General features: G+C 42.0%; 2 protein-coding genes across 6 annotated transcripts in view; one reads left to right on the top strand and one right to left on the bottom strand.

Annotated features, from left to right (window-relative positions):
* The window catches only part of LOC143688249 (myosin-13-like), a 69138-nt gene that overhangs the window by 7631 nt on the left and 46014 nt on the right, over positions 1 to 15493 (top strand). For both annotated transcript variants that reach the window (XM_077165979.1, XM_077165978.1), the window contains exons 2-11: positions 2299 to 2368; positions 8260 to 8474; positions 10068 to 10211; positions 10574 to 10730; positions 11369 to 11396; positions 11482 to 11593; positions 12686 to 12778; positions 14792 to 14855; positions 14948 to 15046; positions 15138 to 15241. In XM_077165979.1, coding sequence (XP_077022094.1) covers positions 8271 to 8474; positions 10068 to 10211; positions 10574 to 10730; positions 11369 to 11396; positions 11482 to 11593; positions 12686 to 12778; positions 14792 to 14855; positions 14948 to 15046; positions 15138 to 15241 — 1005 coding nt within the window. In that variant the 5' untranslated portion in view covers positions 2299 to 2368; positions 8260 to 8270. The remainder of the gene's footprint in view (positions 1 to 2298; positions 2369 to 8259; positions 8475 to 10067; positions 10212 to 10573; positions 10731 to 11368; positions 11397 to 11481; positions 11594 to 12685; positions 12779 to 14791; positions 14856 to 14947; positions 15047 to 15137; positions 15242 to 15493) is intronic.
* Positions 1 to 15493, bottom strand: part of LOC143688250 (uncharacterized) — a 298694-nt gene that overhangs the window by 281589 nt on the left and 1612 nt on the right. For all 4 annotated transcript variants that reach the window (XR_013177902.1, XR_013177903.1, XM_077165983.1 and 1 more), the window contains one exon: positions 8117 to 8318. The gene's annotated coding sequence lies outside the window, so the exon portion shown is untranslated. The remainder of the gene's footprint in view (positions 1 to 8116; positions 8319 to 15493) is intronic.

Raw genomic sequence — 15493 nt, 5'->3', positions numbered from 1 at the left:
TAAGTGATCAAGAAATGGTTAAATTCTATTCAAGATACTTGACAAAATAAAGCAAGACAATGTGTAATACACATTTAGAAAGCTTTCCTTCTACGATTGATTTTTTTTAACATTAAAAATAAGGCTGGATGTGCTAAATGGTCAATCATAAGTTTTCTGGAAATTTCTGAGAAGAGGAGCACACCATCCCATAACAATGCTAGGTAAATGCTAAGTATTTGTCCTGTTGTCCTGCCCTTCACTGACCTTCTCCAGCATACTCTACCCCAGTTCCACTCAGCCCTTGGGACTCTCTAAGTCTCAAAGATCTGTTTCCACCGTCAAAATCCCCATGCAGCTGACTTGGCATTATGCAGCCTCCGCTGGTCATTTATCCAAGTAATTTAACAAGAGTGAGAGATCAGGGCTACAACGCATTTACATCTAATGAGTAAATGGTGGTTCCCCAAAGACAGCCAAGTTAGAGTGCTGGTCTGGCAAATTTGGAAGTATAAAGAGAGCTGAGGGCCACCTACCCAAAACTGCTACGACGGCAGCATCTCAAGGTAAGAGCTCACGAGTGCCCACTTTTCTGCTCTGCATAGCTACAATCACACCTGATCAGGTTACCCATCAATGAGGGAGGGCAATACAGGTAGCCTTTACTGAGCACCTAAAAAGTATAATGTCCTATGTTAAGGGAAATATGGGAGACAAGATGGATAAGACAAGACACCTGTCTTTCAAGAAAAGACAAGGAATTAAAGACAAGAATTAGTAATTATGAGACCAAAACCCAAAAACCTGCAGAATCAACCTGAACATGCTGTGTAATCCTCTCCTCGACTCATTTTGTTGGCTATAACTCCATTCAGTTAGCAAATAAGTATATTAATTGGTGAGGTCTCTTCTACGTTTGCCTTGAAAATTTATTTGATATTATTATGGGTTATTTAAAAATTTACCCCATATCAGGATTTCTGGGGATTGCATCTCCCAAGCATTTTATTCACCTGAGAGTGCAGTATATTCTTTGGACAGGCTGGTATTTGACATTTTTAATAGCATCCCTTAAAGTGACCTCAGCTTTGATAAACTTGTGGTCCCTGGATTTCAGGCTACCATCTGCACCAGAGAACTTTCTGTCACATATTCATAGGGCTGAGAGGAACCTGCAAGATTTTCTGGTCCATCTGTTTCACTTTCCAGGAGGAAATGAAAGCCCCCCAAAAATCACACTAGCTACGGAACCAGCATTAGGAATCTGAAGTTCTGCCTCCAGAACTCCTTAGCTTCTTTCAAACTAAAGAATCAGAAAATAATATATAACAGTGTAATGTTTTCTGAGAATTTTTGGAGATAGCTGGAGATTATTAGAGACTCACAATAAAAGGAGAGAGAAGGAGGCGAGCAGAGTAGTAAACCAAGTGTTGAAAATTCTCTTTCTGCCTAAATGAAATTTCATGACTTATTCCCTTGGTTCCACAAACGTACTGTGTGGTAAATGAGAAACTTGCTTAAGTTAAATTTAATATTGAAAATTTTTTAAACTACTGTGACTCCTTGAGACAACCAGATAGGTAAGTTATATAACTCCTGGAGCTGAGAATCCTCAGTCTTAGATATGTTTTCAGCTGCTCTGCCTTCGTGTGCTCCGGGAGAGAAAGAGCTCTTTTGCGATCCCTTAAAGAAAAATTGTGAAGACCACAAAATTGTGATGATCACAATTTTCCCCTATGACCAAAAGAATTTGACAACTAGCTTTAAACCTCCAGGTTACAATCTGGATTATTCCCCCCTCCTCTTCTCTTCCTTGATCCTTCAAACGCCCAACCTCAGTCAGAAGCAATGTCTTGGTAAATTTCCATCATACTTCATTCAGAATCTTAAGAAGTTTGTCCTGCTCTTCCTTGCTCAGAGAGTTATTTGAGGATCTCTTTAACTCTTAGTAAATTTACATTCCTATAAGGCAGAGACAATTCTTTATTCTTCCTCATTTCTCTTTAAGAACCTGGCACATATAAGTTACCCAAAGAAGTGTTAAGCAGATGTTGTAATTAACCCATAATTTAAATATTGATGATTTAACAGAAAATAGCTGCAAAATGGGAAATTTATTTCCATCCCACATCATTTGCTGTGCACCTATTTAAAGGTAGCTAACCTCAGAACCAATGCTGTTTCTATATTTACTTAAACTTTTTTGTAGTTCATTTGTTTTTGTAGATTTGTCGAAAAATCACACAGAAAATAGAGTTTCCATATAACTCCCTCCTTTTAAATATGCTGTTCACTTATTTTTGCCTGTTTGGTTTTTAGTTCCAAAATCACCTTCAAGAAGACTCTTCATTCCTGAAAGACACTGACCATCACCTTGGGAACCAAGAAGGTAAGTTACTTTCAAGTTCAACTTGATCTTGAATGCAATAACTGCAATTGGAAAGCATCATTTCCCACATTCTCATTATTGCCACACTCACAAGAAGCTGAAATGGTTGACATTGTAGCCAATTACTTAAATACCTATTAAGGCAGATTACAAAAGTATGCAGGTTTTTTTTTGTTTGTTTGTTTTTTTTTACATGGGCAGGCACCGGGAATCGAACCCGGGTCCTCTGGCATGGCAGGCAAGAATGCTTGCCTGCTGAGCCACCGTGGCCCGCCCAGCATGCAGGTTTTTACCAAAGGAAGAATGGCTTCCAAATTTGTTCACATTCCACACTGAAAGGTATAAAATACAGTGCAGAACTTTGACATTTGCGCTACAGGTCAAGATTCTTTCTTGGCCAGAGCATGATGGTCACAAGTCTAGGACTGGGTCTTCACACCGAGGCAATTTTGCTCTTCCTTGAGTAGAATCTGTGCCCCTGAATCCATGCAGCTATGCTTTACTCATTGGTAATGCTGAGAATGAGAAGATTCAGTCTATCCTTAGTGTAGTTATAAATATCCTTCCCCTCTGCCCACCAATTTGCATTTATTGGAGGTAAGTCTAGGTGAATTAGGACTAAAGAAACCAAAGCATGATGGAATCATGACCAAATCATGCTGACAAGGTACAGTGGCTGGGAAATTTCCTTCCGGAGGAGGGATGAAAGTCAAGAGAGTTGTCGTGGTGCACCAACAGCAAACAGAGGGAGGGAGGACCCAGGGGTAGATGGAGATTAGCTGGTTTGGAGTGCTTGTCTCAATTAGATGACCCTTAAAGACAGGAACAGAGGAGGTGGTTGAAGGTACATGACTATGCAGAGTAAGAAGCAGGTCATGGTCTCAGAACAGAGAAGAGGTTAATGAAGAGACCTTCTGTGGGTATAACCAGGGACATCACTAGTCACCCCTAGAGAGGAAGATCAGATCTAACAAGATGAAATTTAAGTCAGCAATGGATGGTTTACCCTTGGGTCTCAAAACACAGTCGCATAAATAGGGGGAGAACGTTTGACTCAGCAATCACAAGCACCAAGAGGATTGAGGGGCTTTGCTTGACAGTGAGTGGTGAGTCAACAGTGTGAAGTGGCTGCCAAAGGGCGATCTCCACCTCAGCACCATACCTAGGTCAAGAGAGGTGAGGAATGCTCTCTGCTGGGGGACGACATATGGTTTGGATATCACACTTCACAGAGATGAACAGGAGTGGGTTCAGGAAAAAGTGACCAGGACAGGAAAGGAGATTTGGAATCCCATCGTGGAAGAGGCAGGTGAAGATTGAGCTGGGCCTTTAGCATGGAGAAGATGAAGATAAGGAGAACACAAGACCAACTATCCAACGGGTGAAGAATTGTCTCATGGGAACAAAGTTTGAACTTCTGCTGCCACAAAGAGCTAGAATGAGGATTGAGCATTCTGAATTTACAGAGAGCCAGACTCTAGTTCAAAGCAAGAAGGTTCAGCCTGTCAAACCTGCCCCGGATGGAAGGGGTTTTCCCTCAAGGTGTTACAAGGAAGCTGGACAACACCTTTGCAAGAATATTGCTGAGACAATTTCAGCAGCAACTGAATGTACAATGATGAGACACTGGGTTCTGAGTCATGGTGAGAGTAGTGAATGGAAAGAGAAAAATCTCAACCTAAAAGCTAGTGGTAACTTAAAGCCCACACTGAGAAGTCCTCTTTTTCAAGGAGGCCTAAAAATGTGACTCTATCATCAGCTATTGTACTGTTTCTCCAATGTCAAGCATTTATTCTTATATTGCTATACAAATTTCACAATATTTATTAATTTACTTACGTTTTAATTTATATTGATTCATTTCCTCATAGATATGTTTTTAAAAGATATTCTCTATTCTTGCCATGAAAGAGTGGGACATGGGCCAGTTACATCAGCATCAGCTTGAGAAATTTGTTAGAAACTCAGAATCTCAAACCCCACCCCAAACCTACTGAATCAGAATATGCTTTTCAACAAGATTCCCACTTACGTTCATATATATATTAAAGTTTGGAAAGCACTGCTTTATATCACTACTACAGCACACTCCCTAACTAGGAAGTACATATTACCCTGTTATCATTTCTAATTTTTTCCACATTTTTCACAAAATATCTCTGAAATTGGGTTGCATCTTACAAATCAAAGAATGGCATAACATAGCTTAATTAGCGCATTTTTTTCTTTCTTTGTGGAATATAAACTAGTTTATCTTGCAATCAATGGAACTTTATACTTTGATAAAATAAGGCAATACATTTCAGAATAATCATATAGCCATTAAAATTGAGACATATTTACCTAAGTCCATTTTGGGTATGACCAAAGGGACTTTGCCATGGAATGAGTTGCTTCAAAAAAGCAAAATAATGCTTTATAGCAGTCATTCTCAGATAACATCCCGAGGTCCTTGTTCTAACCACAAAGATTCTGTTGCAGATTATTTTGATGTGGACAGTCTTCCTACAACACTTTAAGTACCATGCTTAAAACTAAGTCAAGCTAAATAATATTGAGGCCATAAGACTGTACCCTGCCAAGATTCCCTCATGCTATAGGGCAACAGTTCTCAAAGCATAGTCCATGGGTCCTTGGAGATCCCCAAGAATCTATCAGAAGGTACATGAGAAATATTATGGAAATAAATTTAAATAAAATAAATTTAAATAAATGAATTTCTTATTTTGGAGTTAATTTCTGTTAAATTTCAATATTTAAATTATGGGTTAATTATAACATCTACTTAACACTTCTTTGGGTAACTTATGTGTGCCAATCCTTAAAGAGATATGAGAAAGAATAAAGAATTGTCTCTGCCTTACAGGAATGTAAATTTAGTAAGAGTTAAGAGAGATCCTCAAATAACTCCCTGACCAAGGAAGAGTAGGACGAACTTCATAAGACTCTAAATGAAGTACAATAATGGGAATTTCCTAAGACATTGCTTCTGACTAAGGTTGGGCATTTGAAGGATCAAGGAAGAAAAGAGGAAGGGAAACAATCCAGATATTATTTGCCTTTTTCACTGTATTGACCTAATGGTGCGAATGCAAAGCTGGTTGCTGGTGCCTTATTAAAAATCACAGTTCAGCATCACGTTGTACTAGTGGTTATTGTTTTCTTCACTGCCATAAACTCACACTAAAAATAAAAAAATTAAAGTCAATTTCATTTAAAAAGACTTAAAATCTGCAGCAGCAATAAAAATTTATCTTATTATATCTTAATTCTTAAGTACACATCTTTTGAATATTCAATATGTTGAAATGGGAAGTCTGAATAAAGCACTCCTGCTGCATACCAATGTTTGATGGTTGTCTCAAAGAAAAGCACCTGTGCAGTTGTTTGAGTTGCAAGCTGAACTAGCCACTTTATTCATGAAGTACTTATTTTTACTTGAAAGAATGACAAACAAACTATGGCTATTAAGACAGGTATTTAACTGACATGCTCTCATAAAAGAATAAAATATACTTGCCATCTGAAGGAAAACAACTGACAGTATTTTAACTATGTTAAATTTGAGCTTTCCAGCAAAAATTAGAATTTTCGAAAACTTATGTCTGCCGTCCTTAGCTTGATGGCTTCCAATACTTAAAGAATGTTTTGATGAGGTTGGTGGTGATATTAATGAATGTGATTTTACAATGTATAATGAAATGCATCAATATTTGCATGCTGTATGGCAGGGTCCCATTTCATTATTTTTTCCATGTGATTATCCCATTGTAGCATGACCATTTGTTGAATTTTTGTTTGTTTGTTTTTGTTTGTTTGTTTCACTTGCTTGTTTGTTCTTGGGGAAGCGCATGGACTGGGAATTGAACCCTAGTCTCCCGCATGGCAGGCGAGAATTCTACCACTGAACTACCCTTGCACCCCCTCTCTGTTTTAATTTCTAATATGGCCAATATCTATAGATATGGCCTACAAAAATGAAAGCTCATTGGCTTTTCAATGATTTTTAAGAACGTAAAGGGGTCCTGAGACCACAATGTTTGAAAATCACTGCAAGAATAAAATCCACTTACGCCACAACACTGGGAAACATTTAGAAAAATGAAAGGTGAAGCAATGACAAAGGAATCCTTCCTTATCCTCCAGGTAGTAACTGAGACAATTTAAACTAGCATGGCAGGTACAAGACAGGAGCTCTCTTGGTGGGTGTTAAATTGAAAGTCTAGTCTCTCAGGATGAAAACTAAACCACAAACCCACAGATGGTTCAGCAGACCCAGTGGCAACAGTAAAACTAAAAGGCAACTTATCTGATATAAGGCTCAGAGGGAAGCAGACGCTTTTCTTCCTGTAAGAACACAATCCCACTCACTCATTAGAAGGCATATTTAAACCACAGCCAGTTATCAAAGAAGCCATATTTTTAAAAAGAATAAGGCAGGGGATGGGGGATGACTTTCAAAAGACAGAATTATACAATGTTCAATTTTCCCACTTCTGCAGAAGAGCCTCATACCTTATTCAACAAATATGAACTATTTATTAATATCTACACATATATTATATATTTAATTTCCATTTTATGTTCAGTTACAGGAGATTGAGTAGGAAGGGGGAAAGAAGAAAAATAAGGAAAGGGAAAGAGATGTAGGAAAAACAAGTAGAGGGATTGGGGAAAAAGAGGAGGGAGCAAAAGGTGCAAATGCAGAGCGAAGGAAAAGGAATCATAAAGCCATATGAGCTGCAGGAAACTTGGAAATGAGCAATGCTTGCTTCTTCATTTTAAGTGGGAAGACATGGCAGGGGGTGGGCAGAGAAGTGAAATGATTGACCAAGGTCAGAGGTAGGACATTAATGGGTTGGAGAGAGAATGACATGATGGATGAAAGAGAGACAGGAACAAAGACAGAGTGAGACAGAGAGAGAGAAATAGAAGAAAGGCATGTGTACACACTGCACATACACATGCAGCGAGCCCTAAACGTAGATGACGATCTCATTAGACAGTGTTTATCACACCCTAACACTGCTGCACATAACTAAAGTTGGGAGATCACTGCTCTAGACCTATGGTGGCCAGGAATTGCCTGGCTATCTTGTTAAAATGCAGGTTCCAATTCAGTAGGTCTGGAGGTGGACCTGAGATTCTGCATCCCTCACAAATGTCTGGGTAATACTAATGTAGCAGGTCCAAGGACCACACTTTCAGTAGGATGGAACAATGCCAGTGATGTTAAAAGTGGGGGCCAGGGATTAGCAGCATCAATATCACTTGGGAACTTACTAGAAATGCAAATCCTCAGGTCCCAACCCTGAGTCTAATGAATCAGAAACTCTGTGGATGGGGCCAGCAATATGTGTGTGTATGTGTTTTATTAGAGAAGTTGTGGATTTACAGAACAATCGTGCATACAATACAGGATTCCAATGCAATGTGTGTTTTGACAAACCATTTAGGCAATCCTGGTGCATGTTAAAGTTTGAAACCATTTGCACGAGTTCACAGTCACTCCCATCACCTCATTACCCAAGTTGGCTAAACAAGCGTGGTGGGTCTTTATGTTCAAGTCACTCATTTTTCACAGACATTGTGATTAGAAATTATCAGCACTTTCAGACACTCTTAAGACTTGAGCCTCACGTTAGGTTCTGGAAAATGTGGCACAGCCCTGAGAGGTTTGAGATCTCAGGGTTTAAACATGATGGGCCATTTAGGAAGGCTTCCTGAAGTCTCCTTTATTGGACTCACCTTGACTTCCTTTTACTGGTTCAGGCTCCATTCATGGGGCTTCACTAAGGGATAATCTCTGAATGGAAATAATGGGTAGGGACCCTTCAGTCTCAGGAGTAGTCACCCAATGCAAGGCTCAGCAATGTCTCTGGTTTTCCCAGACCCTGCAGTCATGAGTTCTGATGCGGAGATGGCCATTTATGGAGAAGCAGCTCCCTACCTACGGAAAACAGAGAAGGAAAGAATTGAGACTCAGAATCGTCCGTTCGATTCTAAGAAAGCCTGTTTTGTAGTGGATGATAAGGAGATGTACGTGAAAGGCATGATCCAGAGCAGGGAAAATGATGAAGTCACAGTCAAGACCCTCGATGACCGGGTAAGTGTGGATTCAGGATGTCTTTGATAGTAAGAGCATCTTCATTTCCTTTGAAGGGGAGTAATAGTTCAGAAATCACACACTGGTCAATAGAAATCAGAAGATGAAAACAAAACTCGTGTTTTCTATTCTATAGTGAATTAGCAGGTGAAAGTTGTTTTGCATATACCTTCACTTGTGCCTCTCTCCTTCTCTGAGGACTTGGGCTTTGAGAGATTTTTAGTGCTTATTTTGAAGGTAAGGGTGGAAGAGGTTGGACTATTTAAGGAAGATATTGACGCTGATTGCTTCTGAATGTGGCATAACCCTTACAGAGAAAGTCTGGAGGCATTGTATTGTTTAGTACAGAGAATTGCAGTATAACATTCAGTTCAATAGGTCACAATGTTAGCGACTTTGCAAATATAAACAAAATGTAGCACCTGCCTTCCCAAAATTTACCATCTAGTATAAGAATTAAGATGTATATGGCTGATATGAATCTCAGTTCACAAGTTCAGCCATACATGACAGATCTCTTTTTTATTTCTTGTCATTGAATTTAACCTCTGATTCCAGCCTGTTTCCAATGGGCAAATTTTTTCTTCATTCATTCTTAGGGTATCCCCAGGGTTGTGCTAAACTGGAGTCCCACTGCTTCCCTGGAGATCTACTAGGAAACCAGACTCAATCCCCAAAGCTTCAGGATATACAGACTTCTCTGTTTCCCCTTACACTAAGGCGGGGGTCCCTCTCTCTAGAGTGATGGGGCCCAAAGACACCTCCCCCAACCCCAGAAGTTTGTTCTATACCTACGAATCCTCTTCTTTTACAAACAAACAAACTCAAGGTCCTTTTAAGAGTGTAGACTTTGGAAAACAAAAGCCTGTAAGGCTCTTTCTACTTCTGCCATATTTTCTACCTCCCCTGAGGAATGGAGTACAGAGTCAGAGGTAGTTTGAATGAGGAAAAAAGGAGGGAAAAATCACAGAAAGGAGAAAAATTAAGGAATAGTCTTGAAATATGTATTATTGAGCCATGGTTCATGATTCAAGTCCAAACAGTTTAACATTTAGAGCAGAGACACATAGAGTTACGGGAGCTCCAAAGACACAGGAAAGGAAGGAAATAGGTCACATAGGAGGTAACTCTTGCACCGAGCTGTGAAAGCTTCTAGACATAATTGAAATGAGGGTGTAACAGACAAAGTAACCTACATGAGCAAGGAAGGCTACTGAGGGAGAAACGCACCAGACACACTGAAGCAGCTCTTTCCCAGACTCCAATAGCCCTCATAGCAAATGGGGTAAACAGAGGCCACCCACGCTGGGACTTAGTCACCCTGAAGGCTGAAGGGGTCTTCACTTCAGCACACAAGCAATTCACTCCTGATGTAGACAATGGCGTGCCAACCAGAAGGCCTTAGCCCAGAACTGGGTTGATGAAAGACACTTATTTATGGATGATCTCTGGGCTTGGAAATGCTCCATATCATCACCCAAGTATTGGAGGGATCACACTGCAATATCTTACCGCTTCCACCACCCCGGGAAAAGTGGGGTCTGGGATCCTCGACTCTCCCCTGCATCACATGCTTTTTTTCTTGATACCCAGACGGTCACTCTGAACAGTAACCAGGTCTTCCCCATGAACCCTCCCAAATTTGACAAGATCGAGGACATGGCCATGATGACCCACCTGCACGAGCCTGCCGTGCTGTACAACCTCAAAGAGCGCTACGCAGCCTGGATGATCTACGTGAGAGCCCCACTCCCACCCCAACTGAATTTTGTCACCAACCCCGGGAACTATGTTAGCTGAAGTAAATGAAGGACTTCACTTGTAAATGTTGCTGCCAGAATATTATATCCAGACAGTCATTTGGTCAGCATTGTCTATGATGGTGCAATTGAAAATGGACATATGGAAAGCCGCCTACTGAATAGTGAACGGAAGCATTTTGAATTGGGGAGGGGAGGCAGGCAACAAATGAGTGGGACCCCAAGCCTTATGAGAAATAACACAGTACTTAGGTCCCTCTCCCCTTGCACTTACAGCACTATTTCCAAGGCAAATTGATGAGGTGACTGCTCATTGAGCAATCCTGGTATCTCCCACAGACCTACTCTGGCCTCTTCTGTGTCACCGTCAACCCCTACAAGTGGCTGCCAGTGTACAACCCCGAGGTGGTGGCCGCCTACAGAGGCAGAAAGCGCCAGGAGGCCCCGCCCCACATCTTCTCCATCTCTGACAACGCCTATCAGTTCATGCTGACGGGTGAGCGATTTCTTCGATCTACAGTTGTTAAAATAGCTTTGAGTTCATTATTCAAGTCCTTTAACTGCACTGGTTAATTATTCAAGTCTAGGTGACCTGAGGAGATCCAAGTGAATTCAGGATGGAAAGACAGGGGTATAACAACTCCGTTGCCAATCAAGATGCATGGCAAGACCAGTGATCTTGTCTGAAGCCACACTAAGTACCTGCTTAATTAGGGGAATGTGGAATGCACGGAAATGTCCTACTCTTACCCCCAAAGAATCCCCCAATATGGACACACTTGGAAGAGAAATCAGATTAGTAGCCACTTAGGGAATACAAAGTTGGAGAAGTGGGCATAGCAATATCCCTTCACCTGTCTTCTGCCTCAGACTCAGGCCCCCCTTTCTTTTCCCTACATTTCCAGAATGGCACAGGAAGCTTACTGACACACCACTCTACCCAAGATCACTTCTGTCTGTGCAACTTCTCTCTTGATCTGGCACAGATATAAGAAGTATAAGTCTTCAGATTTGAGAGCCCATGGCCTCTGCTTCTTTTCTGTTTGTTTGTGTTTAACCAGCCTTGATGTTGACCTATGTTTATATCCTATTTAGTCTTTGTTTGCTTTGTTTTGCCTCTCTCTGCATTTCTAGATCGAGACAACCAGTCCATCCTCATCACGTGAGTAACCCATGTTTGAAGCACAATTTGGAAGCCAGTGCCGCCCCTTCCACTCTCCTTCATCCTATTTACTTTAAATCCACAGGGGAGAATCTGGAGCCGGGAAGACTGTGAACACCAAGCGCGTCATCCAGTACTTTGCAACAATTGCAGTGACTGGGGAGAAGAAGAAGGAGCAGCAGCCAGGCAAAATGCAGGTGAGCAGCCACATGCATCAGAAGCTTGTTGGAATAAGTACAACTTAATCAATACTTGGGGAAACTGCATGTACCGGGGCACTGTGCTCAGCAGAGATGCACAACATGGGGTCTTGTCCTGTAGGTGTTGATGGTGTAAGGTGAGAGGTAGTTCCACCTGATGAATTCAGGTTCTAGCCACAGCTCCATCAGTAACAGCCGCTTGACCTTGAGCAGCTCGGTATCTGCCTCTGGAGAAGGAATGGGTTAGATCAGTGGTTCTCAAACTTCAGAGGGCATCAGAATCACCTGCAGGGCTTACTAACAGCACAGATTGCTGGGCCCCAGGCATAGAGTTTCTGACTGAGTAGGTCTAGGTGAGACCTGATACTCTGCATTTCTAACAAGTTCCCAGATGCTGCTGAAGCTGCTGGTCCACTAGGGTAGTCAGAAGTTTCCAAGCTTTGATCTGGAGCCAGAGGATGAAGCTCTGGGGGGAAAGTTGGGAGGTTGCAAACACTGCTTTCCATAGTGCACTTCTGAGTAATAATACTCACAAAATAGTCTTTGCTACTTAAAAATAAGTTAGAGGGTGGCTCAGTGGCAGAATTCTCGCCTGCCATGCTGGAGATCTGGGTTAGAGTCCCATTGTCTGCCCATGCAAAAATAATAATAATAATAATAATAAAATAAGTTACAGAGCCATGAGATCTATTGTGTGACCTCTTAGGTCAGTTTCATTGCTAACAGCTGATTTCTACTTCTGACCATGACAATCTATAAAATATACAGTAACTGACATATAAGGTCTAAAAATCTCTGGGCCATCCAAACAGAGGGAGTAACATCCCAGACTGGAATCTGGCCTGACCAGAAGTCACTTCAATGCTGAGCTAGTAAGACCTTTTCCACATGGTACTGTGAAGACTCCTTTGGGCTGGGGTGAAGCTTGGAGTACCTCGGCTTGGCTGCACTGGCTCCCACACAGGTCTGATCAGCATCTCTCCCAGGCCCTGCCCAGAGCACCCACACCTCCAGTCACTAAGGAGCTACTTTGGAAACAAATAACACAGCCCTAAGACCTCTTTTTTTCCGCTTCTTATTTACTACTAGGGAACACTGGAGGATCAGATCATTAGCGCCAACCCCCTGCTGGAGGCCTTTGGAAATGCCAAGACTGTGAGGAATGACAACTCCTCGCGCTTTGTAAGACCCAGTCCATTTTTAGACCATTCCCAGAAAACTGCACCCTCTCCTCAAATGCCGGATATGAAAACTTGTCACATAAACTAGAATATGCCAGGCCTTTTTCTATTCCCAAATGATTCAGAACCATCTATCCTATTGGGATATTCTGATGACACTTTGAAGAATGTGCTGGCTGGTCCCTGGCAGAGGGAGGATTTAGCTGTCTTTTCCTAACCAAGCAATATCACCTCATAGCACCCTGAAGTCTAAGTTGTCCAAATTCCACAATTAGAGAGCAATTCCTTTATGCTAAACATAGTCTCTCAAGGTGGAAACATTTTTAAGTGCAAATGTCTATTGACCTATTAGTCATGGAAACTTTAGTGTAAATTAGGAGATTTGATCTCCTCCAACTAGGAGGCACTGGGAGTACAGAAAACCTAGTGAATGAAGACTCAAAAAATTGTGACTAGGAGGGTATAGAAGATATTGAAGGCACTGTTCCATCCTTTAACAATTCACTTAGGATTAGCTCAACCAAAGAGGCTTTTAGTTCCACACTGCTGAGTACACAAACTTCCAGCCCTTGATTTAACTCCATAGGACAGTGGAACCCAGAGTTCACCTCATTTGTGCCTAAACTGCAAAAGTATCTCAGTAGCTGGATGATGTCATGTTCACACGTTGTTGTCACCTCGCACAAATAAAATGGTTAGTGCTGAGAAAGAAAGGACATCCATCAATACCACTGTCCTGAGCCCTGGCCTTTCCTTCTTTCTCTGGCCATGCCCTGTACACTGCCCATTTGCACACCTCTCCATCTGGGTGCACAACTAAACTCTGCTTACTTATGGGGAATATGGGTACATGTTACATAGCAGAGATACGCTGCACTGATTCGGACCGAGTTAGTTATTGCTCCACTGTGGCACTAGTTTAAACTGGAAGACAGTTCCTTCAGGCAATCCCTGTTATCACTCCCCTCTGTTTAGTTCACAGTCCTTTTCTCTTGTCCCAGACCCAGAAGTCAAAATCATGCTGGTTGTTCAATCCAGCTTCCACCCTCCAGGTTAAGGCTGACTTCCATGAAGCAGCTGAAAATACTGAAGACCCAATATTTACAATTCACACCTGCCTCCAATGACCCTGCGCTAACTCTTTGATTGGATTTCATTCAGTAAACATTTATTGAGCACCTACTAAATTCCAGGTTCTGTGGGTGACATCCCTGCTCTCAGAGTTGTACACATTGTGATACCAGACCACTTAAGCAGATAAAATGAGAAGGGCTGCAAGATCAGAGGGAGAAAGAGACAGAGAGACAAAGAGATGGAGACAGAGAAAGGTAGACAGATAGGTGATAAATGATAGATTATGATAGCTATGTAGATGATCAAATAAATAGATGATATATAAGTAGATAGAGGATACAGAAATATAAATATAGATATAAACACATGCACATAATTTTGCCTCTCAATACCAAAAAAGGGGGGGAGGGGAGAGGGAAACAGAGGCTCTGAGGGGTGTCTCTTAGAGTCTGGGAGCCTGGCCTGATCCCGAGAGCTGCATTTGCCTGTAGTTAGCAGTAGGAGAAACTGAGGTGGAAAATCCCAAGTAGGATCCTAAGGCAAAAATGAAATCAGACACAGTCCAACCAGATTATCAATTCAAAACCACTACGAAGAATTTGAGAATCCAGATATTAAAAAAAAAAAAAAACAGGAACAAAATCTGTTGTCCCAAAAAGAGGGTTGCAGAAGGAGCCTATGGGGCATCCCTGAGCTGTATGAATAGGGCCAAGTGGAGCCGTGGGAGGCACGGCTGACCAGCCTGCGGACTCCGGATACCAGGCAAACAGAGAGGGTGAGAGGCCTCGCTCTTCTCAAGAAGGCAGGAAGGATATCCTCTCAGGGCCATCCCTTCCTCTGATCAGGCTCCCGGCCCATCTGTGGGTAGCACCTAACAGAGACCGGCCACACAACCACATGATCGAGTAACCCTGATGTTTATCAACCTGTCATTGAACAGGGGAAGTTCATCCGGATTCACTTTGGAGCCACGGGAAAGCTGGCATCGGCGGACATCGAGACCTGTGAGTCGGATGCGCCCTTTGGCATCTCGCTGTTGGGCCACAAAAGCATCTCCCAGAAACCCGAGCTCACACATGATTTTTTGTTACCTTAGATCTCTTAGAAAAATCCAGGGTGACATTTCAATTATCCAGCGAGAGAAGCTATCATATTTTTTACCAGATCATGTCAAACAAGAAGCCAGAACTAATTGGTAAGCTCTTGAGATGTTGTTCTCACCTTCCAAACGAGCATCAGGGGAAGATCTGGGCATAAGGTGCTAACGGAGTCTCCGGGTTTCACAGATTTGCTTCTGATTTCAACCAATCCCTTTGACTTTCTCTTTGTGAGCCAAGGAGAGGTCACCGTGTCCAGCATCGATGACAGCGAAGAGCTATTGGCAACTGATGTAAGCATTTTGGGGGAGGTGGGGGGTGGATTATCTAGAATTACTGAGTTTATGACTGGGAAACACCTCACTGATCTATTGAGAAAACTGGGATCCAAGGTTGCTAAGTGATTCGATACAGCAGACAATTAGTAAGATTTTACTCCTTTCCCCAAACGGCCCACCTTACCCCCATCTCCTCCCCCTCCTCCACTGGCTCCACTTCAAAAGATTTCAGCGTGAGAAATGCACAAAGTTCTCCAAAGCAGGCCC

This window comes from Tamandua tetradactyla, chromosome 6, assembly GCF_023851605.1.
Source record: "Tamandua tetradactyla isolate mTamTet1 chromosome 6, mTamTet1.pri, whole genome shotgun sequence".
Taxonomy (NCBI): domain Eukaryota; kingdom Metazoa; phylum Chordata; class Mammalia; order Pilosa; family Myrmecophagidae; genus Tamandua; species Tamandua tetradactyla.
Note: the sequence above shows the minus strand (reverse complement) of the source record. Positions and strands in the feature narration are given on the sequence as shown.